At 46.6% G+C, this 12,987-nt stretch overlaps 1 protein-coding gene across 3 annotated transcripts in view; it reads left to right on the forward strand.

Moving 5' to 3' along the window:
* NEIL2 (nei like DNA glycosylase 2) overlaps positions 1-12,987 on the forward strand; it is a 39,776-nt gene that overhangs the window by 13,921 nt on the left and 12,868 nt on the right. For 2 of the 3 annotated variants that reach the window (XM_063915104.1, XM_063915102.1), the window contains exon 2: positions 1,855-2,001. In XM_063915104.1, coding sequence (XP_063771174.1) covers positions 1,864-2,001 — 138 coding nt within the window. In that variant the 5' untranslated portion in view covers positions 1,855-1,863. Of the gene's footprint in view, positions 1-1,452; positions 1,603-1,854; positions 2,002-12,987 lie in introns of all 3 variants that reach the window. The other variant, XM_063915103.1, reaches the window with a different exon arrangement.

Below are 12,987 nucleotides of genomic sequence, written 5' to 3' on the forward strand. Positions count from 1 at the left end.
TTCCGGCTGATAGTTGCTGCAGATGACGGGAGTATGGGACGTGCGGTCTCTAAGGAAACCAACACATACAAGGCGGAGAAGGGTTTCCGGCCGCTGCAGATGACGTGAACAAGGGACGTGTGGTTGCCAAGGAAACCAACATACATAAGACGGAGACGGGTCTCCGGCCGGACACACGTGGTGTCATGTGACACATAGACTCTCTGGAAATTGTGGTTGTTTTCACCCGGGAAGAGGGTTGTTTCCCCATAATGAAAGATGTTTGCAGTTATCTGTATCAGATTTTCCTTTTAACCAATTATAAGAAATAACGTTTTTTAATGGATTTGTTAGGTATTTAAGAACAGTAGACAGCGGAATATGGTGATATATAAACATGTAAACATTTTATACCATTTATAGAACCAAATGTGGAAAATATAATTGTTTTTAGGAATAGTGGAACCTGATTGGCTGTAGTGAATATGTGTTTTAGTCAGACAGGTATAAAAGGACCAAGGGGTCACTTCCACTGCATACCCTGAGGAAGGATTTTAAATCCGAAACGCGTTGGTTTATTGGAAGGAGGACCCTGGACAGCTATCTTCCATGGTGGTAGGCATTGCTTTGTGGGTAATTTTTCCCTTAGGAATTTTTCCGAATTGGTGAAAGTGACCTTATCCATCCTACCGGTACCATTGGAAGTGGCCTTTTGTTCTTTTAAACAGGGTACCCCTTTTGTTGTTTTATCATTTTTAGAACTGTTTTTATCCCCATTGTTTGGGGAGATAACTTTTTGAATAAAAAAAGACATTTTTTTGCACCATATCTGCTGTCATTGGAAACTTTTTGTGTGGAGAGAACGGAATGGCCGTAGACCCATAACAGAAGTGGAGAAAGATACCTTTCATTGCACATAGGGCTTATATTCAAGGTAAGCCTGGTGTAGATAAGTCGTGGATTAGAGGATTGTTTAAAGTACTAAAGAAACCTTTATGTGAACGCATCGCATTTAACACAGGTCAGTTGCCGGGGGTAACGACCTTGGATATCATTGGTGGACATATCTAGAACAACTAACAAACATGCTGTATAATATGTTTTTTGTTTGAGGAACAAGAGTCCTACCCATTTGGAACGTATACATAGCATCGCTGGGAGATCGCCTCTTTTTTCAAATTTGTGTTTATTAAGGAGTTGTGTTCCTTTTTGGAGATCTGCCGAGTTGAAGCTAGGGCGCAAGTTACTTTTTATCTATTTAGAATTTTTACCTAGACTGGCTGTAGGAGGGGGCATAGAGGGGAGGAGCCAGCACACCCAGTTGAAGCAATTTAAAGTGCGCCAGCTCCTTTGGACTCCATCTATACCCCATTGTACTAAGTTCCCCAATATCCCTTATGGACTACGAGAAAAGGATTTACCGGTAGGTAATTAAAATCCTTTTTTTTTTTTTTTCTCTCTCGTGAACCCTAGGCTAGACTCTTCTTCTTCTCCTCCTTTTCTACTGACCTAAAAAATCCAGATTTTTGCACATGAACGCACATCAACCCGGGATATTTGTAAGTGGAAAAGAAACGACCCTGCTCTTTACCCGGGTCGGGCTGAGACCCGGTAATTTGCCAGGTAACAGACACACAATTTCCCGGGTCCTCTGTGGAAAAGGGTATTATTGAGAAATTCTGAAAAAACATTAAATTAAGAGAATTGTTTGTCCGCATATTGTATGATTGTAAACCAGAAGGACTGATTTGCCTATTACATTGACTGGAAATAATTTGAGTTGGTCCTGGACCACAACCCGAGGCACCCCAGCAAGTGCCCCAAGGCATCCCAGTTTGGTAACCGCTGTCTTATGTGATATATTTCTATTCCCAGTGTTCAGAGATGCCGGAAGGTCCCACTGTGAGGAGGTTCTGCTCTCTGGTCTCCCCATTTGTGGGCCAGGTGGTGGTGAAAGCCGGCGGCAGCACCAGGCAGATCACTCTTCAGGATCTGAAGGGACAAATGTTGCAGGACTGTCAGGTAACTGGGATCTGCGTAGGGGTGTTGTCCTTATCACCGAAAACATCAGCACTGGGTTCCACAGCGTCATGAACAACTAGAGCAGAAGCATTACGTTGCTGATCTGTAGAACCGTCCGTGCACACATTTTTGGATTATCTATAATAGGGGGAGCTAGTTATCTAAACATCGGGATACATTTCCGAGGTCGCAGTAAGTGGGGATGATTCAGAGCGGAACGCATGTCCGATATGCAGAGGATCTTGCATTATCTTTAACACTACCTGAAAGGATTCCTCCTCTTTCCTTTAACCCTCGATGTGATAGTCCCTTAGACGTCCGTGAGTGTAAACCTTATGCTACAGGTATCATGCAAAACACAAGCAGTAAAGATTCACACTGTTTATTGTTTGTTTAACAAAAGTATATAAAAGAAAGGATTTAGGGCGTGTATATCCCAAGTCAATAACTAATTGGACAGAACACAAAGGGGGCTAACATAACATGATTGGCTAGGAACTGCCGCAGTGGAAGGATATGCATATATGGGCAAGTTGGTACTCAAATAGGAAGGTTATTCACACGGTATGAAAAGATAACGGACAAGGGCAGTAGCAAAGAATGTGCTGGAACAAACAGTTCTGTAACACAAACAATTCTATGACATGTGAAGCAGAGACGAGCTTTAACCCTTTCATTCCCCTCTTAGAATCATTATTGTTATACTATATGATTCTTGCAAAGCTTACGTCTTTCTGCACGCCAATGGCGCAATTTTTAGCCTGAGCGGGAGTTGCAGTAATTGTTGGGCATTTTAAGAAGGGTTAATCGTTGAGTTAATGATGTTCCGTGTTTATCCTTTTCATCTAAGGCTTCAGCGGGCTTATAGCCCCATGGGGTACCTGTGTTCCAGGCAGCCGCGGACCATGAGCTGCAATCATTTCCCCAGTTATGGCCTGTAACGCAAATATAAGGTACCTCGGGGCTTAGGTTGTCTGTGGTGTCAGCGCGGATCTGGTAGTCAACAGACTTTTGGACAGCAGCTAGTTGGGGGAATTGGAAATAATCTAGTATGTAGGTTGCGGTGTATGTGGTGGAAGAGTTATACCATAGTGTCAGTTTCCCTTATTCTGAGTTATATCAACCTCAGTCATTGAGAGGGGAAAATGGGCCAGTAGGGCTATCAAGATAGTCCCCAGGGTAAAGATAGGGGGCATTTTCTTCATCCTCCTCTGGTCTTCTGTCTTCGCTAGGTGGGAGGTCAGGGCTGTCCGCCCCTGTTCGTACCTCACTGGAATCACCTGTTTCCTCCTAGGTCTGGTCTAGGAATTTTCTTTACTCGGGAAGCATGGATCCAGGTGGGACTCTCTTCTGTCAGGACTGCGGTTCGGGTTACAGCAACGACTTCCGCCTCTGGGCCATAGGTGAAGTCTCCTGGGCTCTTGCTGCGGGGGAGGATCTTCACCACTACTCTGTCTCCGACCTTAAAAGGGTGTGTTGGTTCCTGTGGATTCAGAGGGTTTTTTACAAGCGACATCATGTTCAATCTCATCAAGTTTGGTTATGAGGGCCCTGACATACTCTTCCCTTATAAGTTCTAGATCTCCTTCCTGTATCATCAACGGTTTCTTAGCCCAGGGTGTGGGGAAGGGTCTACCCATTAGTATTTCAAAGGGTGAGTATCCTAGAGTTTTCTGTGGGGTCATTCTGATTTCTGCTAGGATAATGGGAAGGACCTGCTTCCATTTGTGGAAGGTACCTCCTGTGGCCTTCCTTAGTTTGTCTTTGAGGGTCCTAGACCCCTGAACTCTGCAGGTGGTACGGGATGTGAAACTTCCACTCCACCTGCAGAGCTTTTACTAAGGCCTGTGTGATTTTGGCTGTAAAGGCTGAGCCTTTATCACTATTTATTTGCAGGGGGCACCCCCATCTAGGGATGATTTTCTGTGTTAGGATTCTTGCTACTATCTTGGCATCCTCTGACTTAGTTAGGAATACTTCTGGCCAGCGAGAGAACATATCTACAATGACCAGGGCATATTCTTGTTTACCTGTACCAGGGATATGGGTAAAATCAATTTGTAAGTGTGTAAAAGGGGTGGTGGGGTATTCAAGATGCTGGTGTTTCGCTTTATTAGGGTTGTTAGGGTTGTTCCTGAGGCAGGTGATGCATCTGCTAACATATTGGTTCACAAGTGTTTTGGCCTCAGTAACATAAAAATCATTGGTTAGTAGGAGGAGTGTTGTGGCTTTACTATGGTGACCAACACCATGGTAATGGGCAATGAGCAAAGGGGCACTGGACTGGGGTATACAGGGTTTCCCCTCTTTGCAGATTAATCCTGATTTAGGATTTTTCTGCAGAATTGGGTAAGTCCAGTCGGAGAGATCAGTATTAGTCGCAGCAGCTTGAATTTGAGTGAGCAGATGGACGTTGTCAAGGGAGGGACATGCTCTAGTGAGTGCAATGAGTTCTGCAGCTTGCGCGGACTGATAAGGTATTGGTAGGGTTTCCAACACAGTGTCAGGGAGGGTGACAATGGCATAGCCAGCCTGGTATGTATTGTCATTGGGCCTACTACAGGAGCCGTCAACAAAAACTATGTCTGCGCCTGGTATGGGAACGGGAGACATGTCAAGTCTGGGAGAAGTTTCAGCTTCAATGGAAGCAGCACAGCCATGTAGGTCGGGTGGTTCATCCTCGGGACCTTTCAAGCCTAAAAGGGCATTGAGAATGGGTGCAGGGCCAGAAGAACTAGCAGTGTACTTGATGGTAAGGGTAGGGTTACTCAAAAGGAGTACTTCATATCCACTAAGGCGTTGTGCTGACATGTGCTGTGTGTGTGTAAGCCTTTAAGTATTGCTAGGACATCATGTGTGGTGTGGAGTACTGTGGTGTGGCCTAAAGTGAGGGTAGTGGCCATTTCTGCAACCATTGCACAGGCTGCCAAAACCCTGAGGCAGGCAGGCATACCTTGCACAGACACTGGCATGACTTTGGAAAAAAAATGCCACGGGGCGCAACTTCCCTCCATGAAACTGTGTGAGCACCCCCGCCATGGTTTTACAATTGTCCCTTGCATATAGATGGAAAGGTAGTACATAATTGGGGAGGCCAAGTGCCGGACTTTTCATCAACATACATTTTAAACTTTCATATGCAGTTAACATTTCTTGTGACCATTGTACAGTTTTAGGTTTGTCCTTCAGTGTGGCTTGTCTCAAAATGTTATCATAATAAGAGCAATCAGAAATCCACTGTCTGCAGTAATTTACCATACCCAGGAAGGACAGTAGTTCCTTCTGGGTAGTTGGGGTGACCAGGCCCAATACAGACTGTATGCGTTGTGGACTGATTTTCCTCTCTCCCTGAGTGAGCACAAAACCTAAGTAATCAACATGCTTTTTACACCATTGCATTTTTGTTTTGGACACCTTGTGTCCACATTCACAAAGCCAGTTTAGTAATGAAACACCATCCTCTCGGCAGGCCTCCTCAGTTTGACTACAGAGCAGCAGATCATCTGCATACTGTAGCAGGACTGAACCATGGTGAGGTTGCCAGGGCCCCAATGTGGCCTGGAGACAACAGGTGCGTCAATAATCTGCACCAGGTAAGTTGTTTACCCTCAAAAGAAAAGGCAAAAAGTAATTGTGTCTGTGAATCTACAGGTATGCTGAAAAAGGCATTCTTCAAATCAATTACAGAGAAGAACGCAGCATCTGCAGGGATTGCAGAAATGAGTGAGTTTACATCTGGAACAATTGGTGCAATTGGGACAATTAACTGATCGCTCTGAGATCCTGTACAAATCTTATACTGCCATCAGCTTTGGCAACAGGGTTCACAGGAGTACAGTATGGTGATACAATATGTCTGAGAATACCCTGTTGTAAGAATTGCTGTATCATGGGGCGGAGACCTTCTATCTTTTCTGGTGAGAGGGGATACTGCTTTTGATAAACAGGTTGTGAGTCGGGTTTGAGATTGGCCTTATATGGTGTGCATGAGATTAGGCCAGTGTCATATGGACCTTCCAACCAAAGAGCGGGGTTTACTTGAGCTAAGTCAGGCATTGGTGGGTATCCCATTGACTCCCATTGAAGGAGCAGTCTTTTCCAAATCACCATCATATAGGTCAGAACACAAAACACTGGTTGTTGCACCGCTGTCCACAAAAAAGGGAACTTTACTTCCATTTATAATAAGTGGCAGCAGAGGTGAATCTTTCCCTGACTGCGGGGTTGGTTCTGTCTGTCAAAGCGTCTGGAGTTCTGATAGTTATGAGTGAGTGCAGGTTTCTTTACATCAAAACACCCTGCAGCCTCTTTCTCATACCGATGTTTCTCTAACGTCCTAGTGGATGCTGGGGACTCCGTCGGGACCATGGGGAATAGCGGGCTCCGCAGGAGACAGGGCACATCTAAAAAAGCTTTTAGGTCACATGGTGCGTACTGGCTCCTCCCCCTATGACCCTCCTCCAAGCCTCAGTTAGGTTTTTGTGCCCGTCCGAGAGGGTGCAATCTAGGTGGCTCTCTTAAAGAGCTAGTTAGAAAAGTTTTTTTTTAGGTTTCTAATCAGTGTCTCCTGCTGGCGACAGGAGCACTGCAACGAGGGACTTAGGGGAGAGACTTGCAACTCACCTGCCTGCAGGAGGATTGAAGTCTTAGGCTACTGGACACTGAGCTCCAGAGGGAGTCGGAACACAGGTCAGCCTGGGGTTCGTCCCGGAGCCGCGCCGCCGATCCCCCTTACAGACGCTGAAGAACGGCAGAACGGAGGTCCGGAAACAGGCGGCAGAAGACTTCAGTCTTCATAGAGGTAGCGCACAGCACTGCAGCTGTGCGCCATTGTTGCTACACAGCTCACGGATCTCGGTCACGGAGGGTGCAGGGCGCTGCTGGGGGCGCCCTGGGCAACAATATAGAGTACCTTAGAGGCAAATAAATACATCACATATAGCCATTAAGGCTATATGTATGTATTTAACCCAGGCCAGTTTATTAGAAAAACCGGGAGAAAAGCCCGCCGGAAAAGGGGCGGAGCTTATTCTCCTCAGCACTCGGCGCCATTTTCCTGCACGGCTCCGCTGGTGAGGAAGGCTCCCACGACACTCCCCTGCACTGCACTACAGAAACAGGGTAACAAAGAGAGGGGGGGCATAAATTGGCGATATAAATATATATTGAGAGCGCATATATAAAAACAACACCTTCTAGGGTTGTTATATACTGTATAGCGCTTTTGGTGTGTGCTGGCAAACTCTCCCTCTGTCGCCCCAAAGGGCTAGGAGGGTCCTGTCTTCAATAGAGCATTCACTGTGTGGCTGCTGTGTGTGTCGGTACGTGTGTGTCGACATGTATGAGGACGAAGTTGGTGTGGAGGCAGAGCAATTGCCGATGATGGTAATGTCACCCCCTAGGGAGTCGACACCGGAATGGATGGCTTTGGTTATGGAATTACGTGATAATGTCAGCACATTACAAAAGTCAGTTGACGAAATGAGACGCCCGGCAAACCAGTTAGTACCGGTTCAGGCATCTCAGACACCGTCAGGGGCTGTAAAACGTCCCTTACCTCAGTCAGTCGACACGGGTACCGACACAGATGAATCTAGTGTCGACGGTGAGGAAGTAAACGTATTTTCCAATAGGGCCACACGTTATATGATCACGGCAATGAAGGAGGCTTTGCAGCTCTCTGATACTACTGGTACCTCAAAAAGGGGTATTATGTGGGGGGTGAAAAAACTACCTGTATTTTTCCCAGAATCAGAGGAATTGAATGATGTGTGTGATGAAGCGTGGGTTACCCCCGATAGAAAAATGCTAATTTCAAAGAAGTTGTTGGCATTATACCCTTTCCCACCAGAGGTTAGGGCGCGCTGGGAATCACCCCCTAAGGTGGATAAGGCGCTCACACGTTTATCAAAGCAAGTGGCGTTGCCGTCTCCTGATACGGCCGCCCTCAAGGATCCAGCAGATAGGAGGCTGGAAACTACACTGAAGAGTATATACACACATACGGGTGTTATACTGCGACCGGCAATAGCCTCAGCCTGGATGTGCAGTGCTGGGGTAGTGTGGTTGGATTCTCTGACTGAAAATATTGAGACCCTGGATAGGGACAGTATTTTATTGACTCTAGAGCAATTAAAGGATGCTTTTCTTTATATGCGAGATGCTCAGAGGGATGTTTGTACTCTAGCATCAAGAGTAAGCGCGATGTCCATATCTGCTAGAAGAAGTTTATGGACGCGACAGTGGTCAGGTGATGCGGATTCCAAGAGGCATATGGAAGTATTGCCATATAAAGGAGAGGAATTGTTTGGGGTCGGTCTTTCGGACCTGGTGACCACGGCAACTGCCGGCAAATCCACCTTTTTACCTCAGACCCCTTCACAACAGAAAAAGACACCGTCTTTTCAGCCGCAGTCCTTTCGCTCCTATAAAAAGCGACCAAAAGGACAGTCTTATCTGCCGAGAGGCAGAGGAAAGGGTAAGAAAGGGCAGCACGCAGCCCCTGCCCAGGAACAGAAGCCCGCCCCGGCTTCTACAAAGCCATCAGCATGACGCTGGGGCTTTACAAGCGGACCCAGGAACGGTGGGGGGTCGACTCAAGATTTTCAGCAATCAATGGGCTCACTCACAAGTGGACCCGTGGGTCCTGCAGATAATATCTCAGGGTTACATGCTGGAGTTCGAAAGGTTTCCACCTCGCCGGTTCCTAAAGTCTGCTTTACCAACGTCTCCCTCAGAAAGGACGTCGGTTTTGGAAGCCATTCACAAGCTGTATTCTCAGCAGGTGATAGTCAAGGTACCCCTCCTACAACAGGGAAAGGGGTATTATTCCACACTATTTGTGGTACCGAAGCCGGACGGTTCGGTAAGACCTATTCTAAATCTGAAATCCTTGAACCTGTACATACAGAAATTCAAGTTCAAAATGGAGTCACTCAGAGCAGTGATAGCGAATCTGGAAGACGGGGACTTCATGGTGTCCCTGGACATAAAGGATGCTTATCTGCATGTCCCAATTTACCCCTCACACCAAGGGTATCTCAGGTTCGTGATACAAGACTGTCATTATCAGTTTCAAACGATGCCGTTTGGTTTGTCTACGGCCCCTCGGGTCTTTACCAAGGTAATGACCGAAATGATGGTTCTTCTACGAAGAAAAGGCGTATTAATTATCCCTTACTTGGACGATCTCCTGATAAGGGCAAAGTCCAGAGAACAGCTGGAAGTCGGTGTAGCACTAACCCAGGTAGTGCTCCAGCAACACGGGTGGATTCTGAATCTTCCAAAATCTCAATTGACCCCGACAACTCGTCTGCTGTTCCTGGGAATGATTCTGGACACGGTTCAGAAAAAGGTGTTTCTCCCGGAGGAAAAAGCAAGGGAGTTATCCGAACTTGTCAGGAACCTCCTAAAACCAGGAACGGTGTCAGTACATCAATGCACAAGAGTCCTGGGAAAGATGGTGGCTTCGTACGAAGCGATTCCATTCGGCAGATTCCATGCACGGACATTTCAGTGGGATCTGCTGGACAAATGGTCCGGATCGCATCTGCACATGCATCAGCGGATAGCACTGTCACCAAGAACAAGGTTGTCTCTCCTGTGGTGGCTGCAGACTGCCCATCTGTTAGTGGGCCGCAGATTCGGCATACAGGACTGGGTCCTGGTGACTACGGATGCCAGCCTACGAGGTTGGGGAGCAGTCACAAAGGGAAGAAACTTCCAGGGCGTGTGGTCAAGCCTGGAGACGTCTCTTCACATAAATATACTGGAGCTAAGAGCGATCTACAATGCTCTAAGTCTGGCAAAACCGCTGCTTCAGGGTCAGCCGGTGTTGATCCAGTCCGACAACATCACGGCAGTCGCCCACGTAAACCGACAAGGCGGCACGAGAAGCAGGAGTGCAATGGCAGAAGCGGCAAGGATTCTGCGCTGGGCGGAGAATCATGTCATAGCACTGTCAGCAGTGTTCATCCCGGGAGTGGACAACTGGGAAGCAGATTTCCTCAGCAGACACGACCTTCACCCGGGAGAGTGGGGACTTCATCCAGAAGTTTTCCACATGATTGTGAACCGTTGGGAAAAACCAAAGGTAGACATGATGGCGTCTCGTCTCAACAAAAAATTGGACAGGTATTGCGCCAGGTCAAGAGACCCTCAGGCAATAGCTGTGGACGCTCTGGTAACACCGTGGGTGTACCAATCAGTGTATGTGTTCCCTCCTCTGCCTCTCATACCAAAGGTGCTGAGAATTATACGGAAAAGAGGAGTAAGAACGATACTGGTGGCTCCGGACTGGCCAAGGAGAACTTGGTATCCGGAACTTCAAGAGATGCTCACGGAGGATCCGTGGCCTCTACCTCTGAGAAGGGATCTGCTTCAGCAGGGACCTTGTATGTTCCAAGACTTACCGCGTCTGCGTTTGACGGCATGGCGGTTGAACGCCGGATTCTAAAAGAAAAGGGCATTCCAGAGGAAGTTATTCCTACCTTGATTAAGGCTAGGAAGGAAGTGACTGTACAACATTATCACCGCATTTGGCGAAAATATGTTGCGTGGTGTGAGGCCAAGAAGGCTCCAACGGAAGAATTTCAATTGGGTCGATTCTTACATTTCCTGCAAGCAGGATTGTCTATGGGCCTAAAATTGGGGTCTATTAAAGTTCAAATTTCGGCCTTATCAATTTTCTTCCAGAAGGAATTGGCGTCAGTGCCTGAAGTACAAACTTTTGTCAAAGGTGTACTACATATACAACCCCCAATAGTGCCTCCAGTGGCACCGTGGGATTTGAACGTGGTTCTAAATTTTCTCAAATCTCATTGGTTTGAGCCGTTAAAATCGGTAGAATTAAAAATACCTTACATGGAAGGTAACCATGCTGTTGGCCCTGGCTTCTGCCAGGAGAGTTTCAGAGTTGGCAGCTTTGTCATACAAGAGCCCATATCTGATATTCCATTCGGACAGGGCAGAATTGAGGACGCGTCCTCAATTTCTCCCTAAGGTGGTTTCGGCATTTCACTTAAACCAGCCTATTGTGGTGCCTGCGGCTACTAGCGACTTGGAGGACTCCAAGTTACTGGACGTTGTCAGAGCATTAAAAATATATATTTCAAGGACAGCTGGAGTCAGAAAAACTGACTCGTTGTTTACATTGTATGCACCCAACAAGATGGGTGCTCCTGCGTCTAAACAGACGATTGCACGTTGGATCTGTAGCACAATCCAACTTGCACATTCTGTGGCAGGCGTGCCACAGCCTAAATCTGTAAAGGCCCACTCCACAAGGAAGGTGGGCTCATCTTGGGCGGCTGCCCGAGGAGTCTCGGCATTACAACTTTGCCGAGCAGCTACGTGGTCAGGGGAGAACACGTTTGTAAAATTTTACAAATTTGATACTCTGGCTACAGAGGACCTGGAGTTTTCTCATTCGGTGCTGCAGAGTCATCCGCACTCTCCCGCCCGTTTGGGAGCTTTGGTATAATCCCCATGGTCCTGACGGAGTCCCCAGCATCCACTAGGACGTTAGAGAAAATAAGAATTTACTTACCGATAATTCTATTTCTCATAATCCGTAGTGGATGCTGGGCGCCCATCCCAAGTGCGGATTGTCTGCAATACTTGTACATAGTTATTGTTACAAAAATCGGGTTATTATTGTTGTGAGCCATCTTTTTAGAGGCTACTTCGTTTTGTTATCATACTGTTAACTGGGTTCAGATCACAAGTTGTATGGTGTGATTGGTGTGGCTGGTATGAGTCTTACCCGGGATTCAAGATCCTTCCTTATTGTGTACGCTCGTCCGGGCACAGTACCTAACTGAGGCTTGGAGGAGGGTCATAGGGGGAGGAGCCAGTACGCACCATGTGACCTAAAAGCTTTTTTAGATGTGCCCTGTCTCCTGCGGAGCCCGCTATTCCCCATGGTCCTGACGGAGTCCCCAGCATCCACTACGGACTATGAGAAATAGAATTATCGGTAAGTAAATTCTTATTTTTTTTTAAAATCTATCGTACTATCAGAAGTCCAGGAAGAGACGCTTTGCTTAACAGAAACTATGACAGAAGGTAGAAGGTTGTTAATGAAGGTGGAAATGAGTAAGCTTTCTGAGTTAAGCAAAGGTAAGCCAGCGTCATCTGTCCAGCAGTCCTTAAACCTTTTCCAAAACTCAGTAACAGACTATGAAGGTTTCTGTTTACAAGCTACAGCGACAGGCAAAGAAGCACAGGCAAAGAAGCACGGGTTTTAAAGACTTCCTTCATATGTGTATAGCTGCGTCCTTTGCAAGCTTTGCGCAAATAAGATATACAGCCATCGGGGGTAATGGTGGGCTTGGGACAGTGTTTTACTATTATCTAAACTCTGGGTTACTGGTGCGTTAGGGATAGAGCTAGTGGACGCATTTTCTAGCAGTGGAGTTGGAGGCGATCCCATCTGGTGTGAAAGGGTTACTGCTGCTAAGAGATCTGTGTCTTTAAGCGCAGGATATATTGGAATGTAAGGGGGAGGCGAGAGGGTTTTCAAAGATTTACAGTTTCTCACTTCCTTTTTTCTGTGCTGTTGGGAACTGATATTTTTAATCCTCCATATAGAAAGGGTAATTACTGCCTTCCCGTGGGAATGGGTCCTGTCCTGCTTTCTCTGTCTACCCTGCTAAATTATCCACCCAGGGATCAATCAAATAATCAGAGGTAGAACTACGGGCCACGTATTCTTTACATGTGTCGGAGGGGGGTATACAGTTTTCTTACGCTGACCAGAGCCCATAGTAAAAACACAATTTCCAACAACTTTCTATGCATGCATCAGCTAACCAGTTAATTAGTTATTGACAATATCACAATATCATCTGCATAGTACTTTAACAAAACAATTGATAGTAATAATCTGTACGTTTACTCACCACTCGTACAGGGACTTGGAAATGCAGCGTATTGTGATAGGAAGCAAGAAAGTTATAAGGGTATTCAACAGACGTGCACTTACCA

This window comes from Pseudophryne corroboree, chromosome 4 (assembly GCF_028390025.1).
Source record: "Pseudophryne corroboree isolate aPseCor3 chromosome 4, aPseCor3.hap2, whole genome shotgun sequence".
NCBI lineage: Eukaryota > Metazoa > Chordata > Amphibia > Anura > Myobatrachidae > Pseudophryne > Pseudophryne corroboree.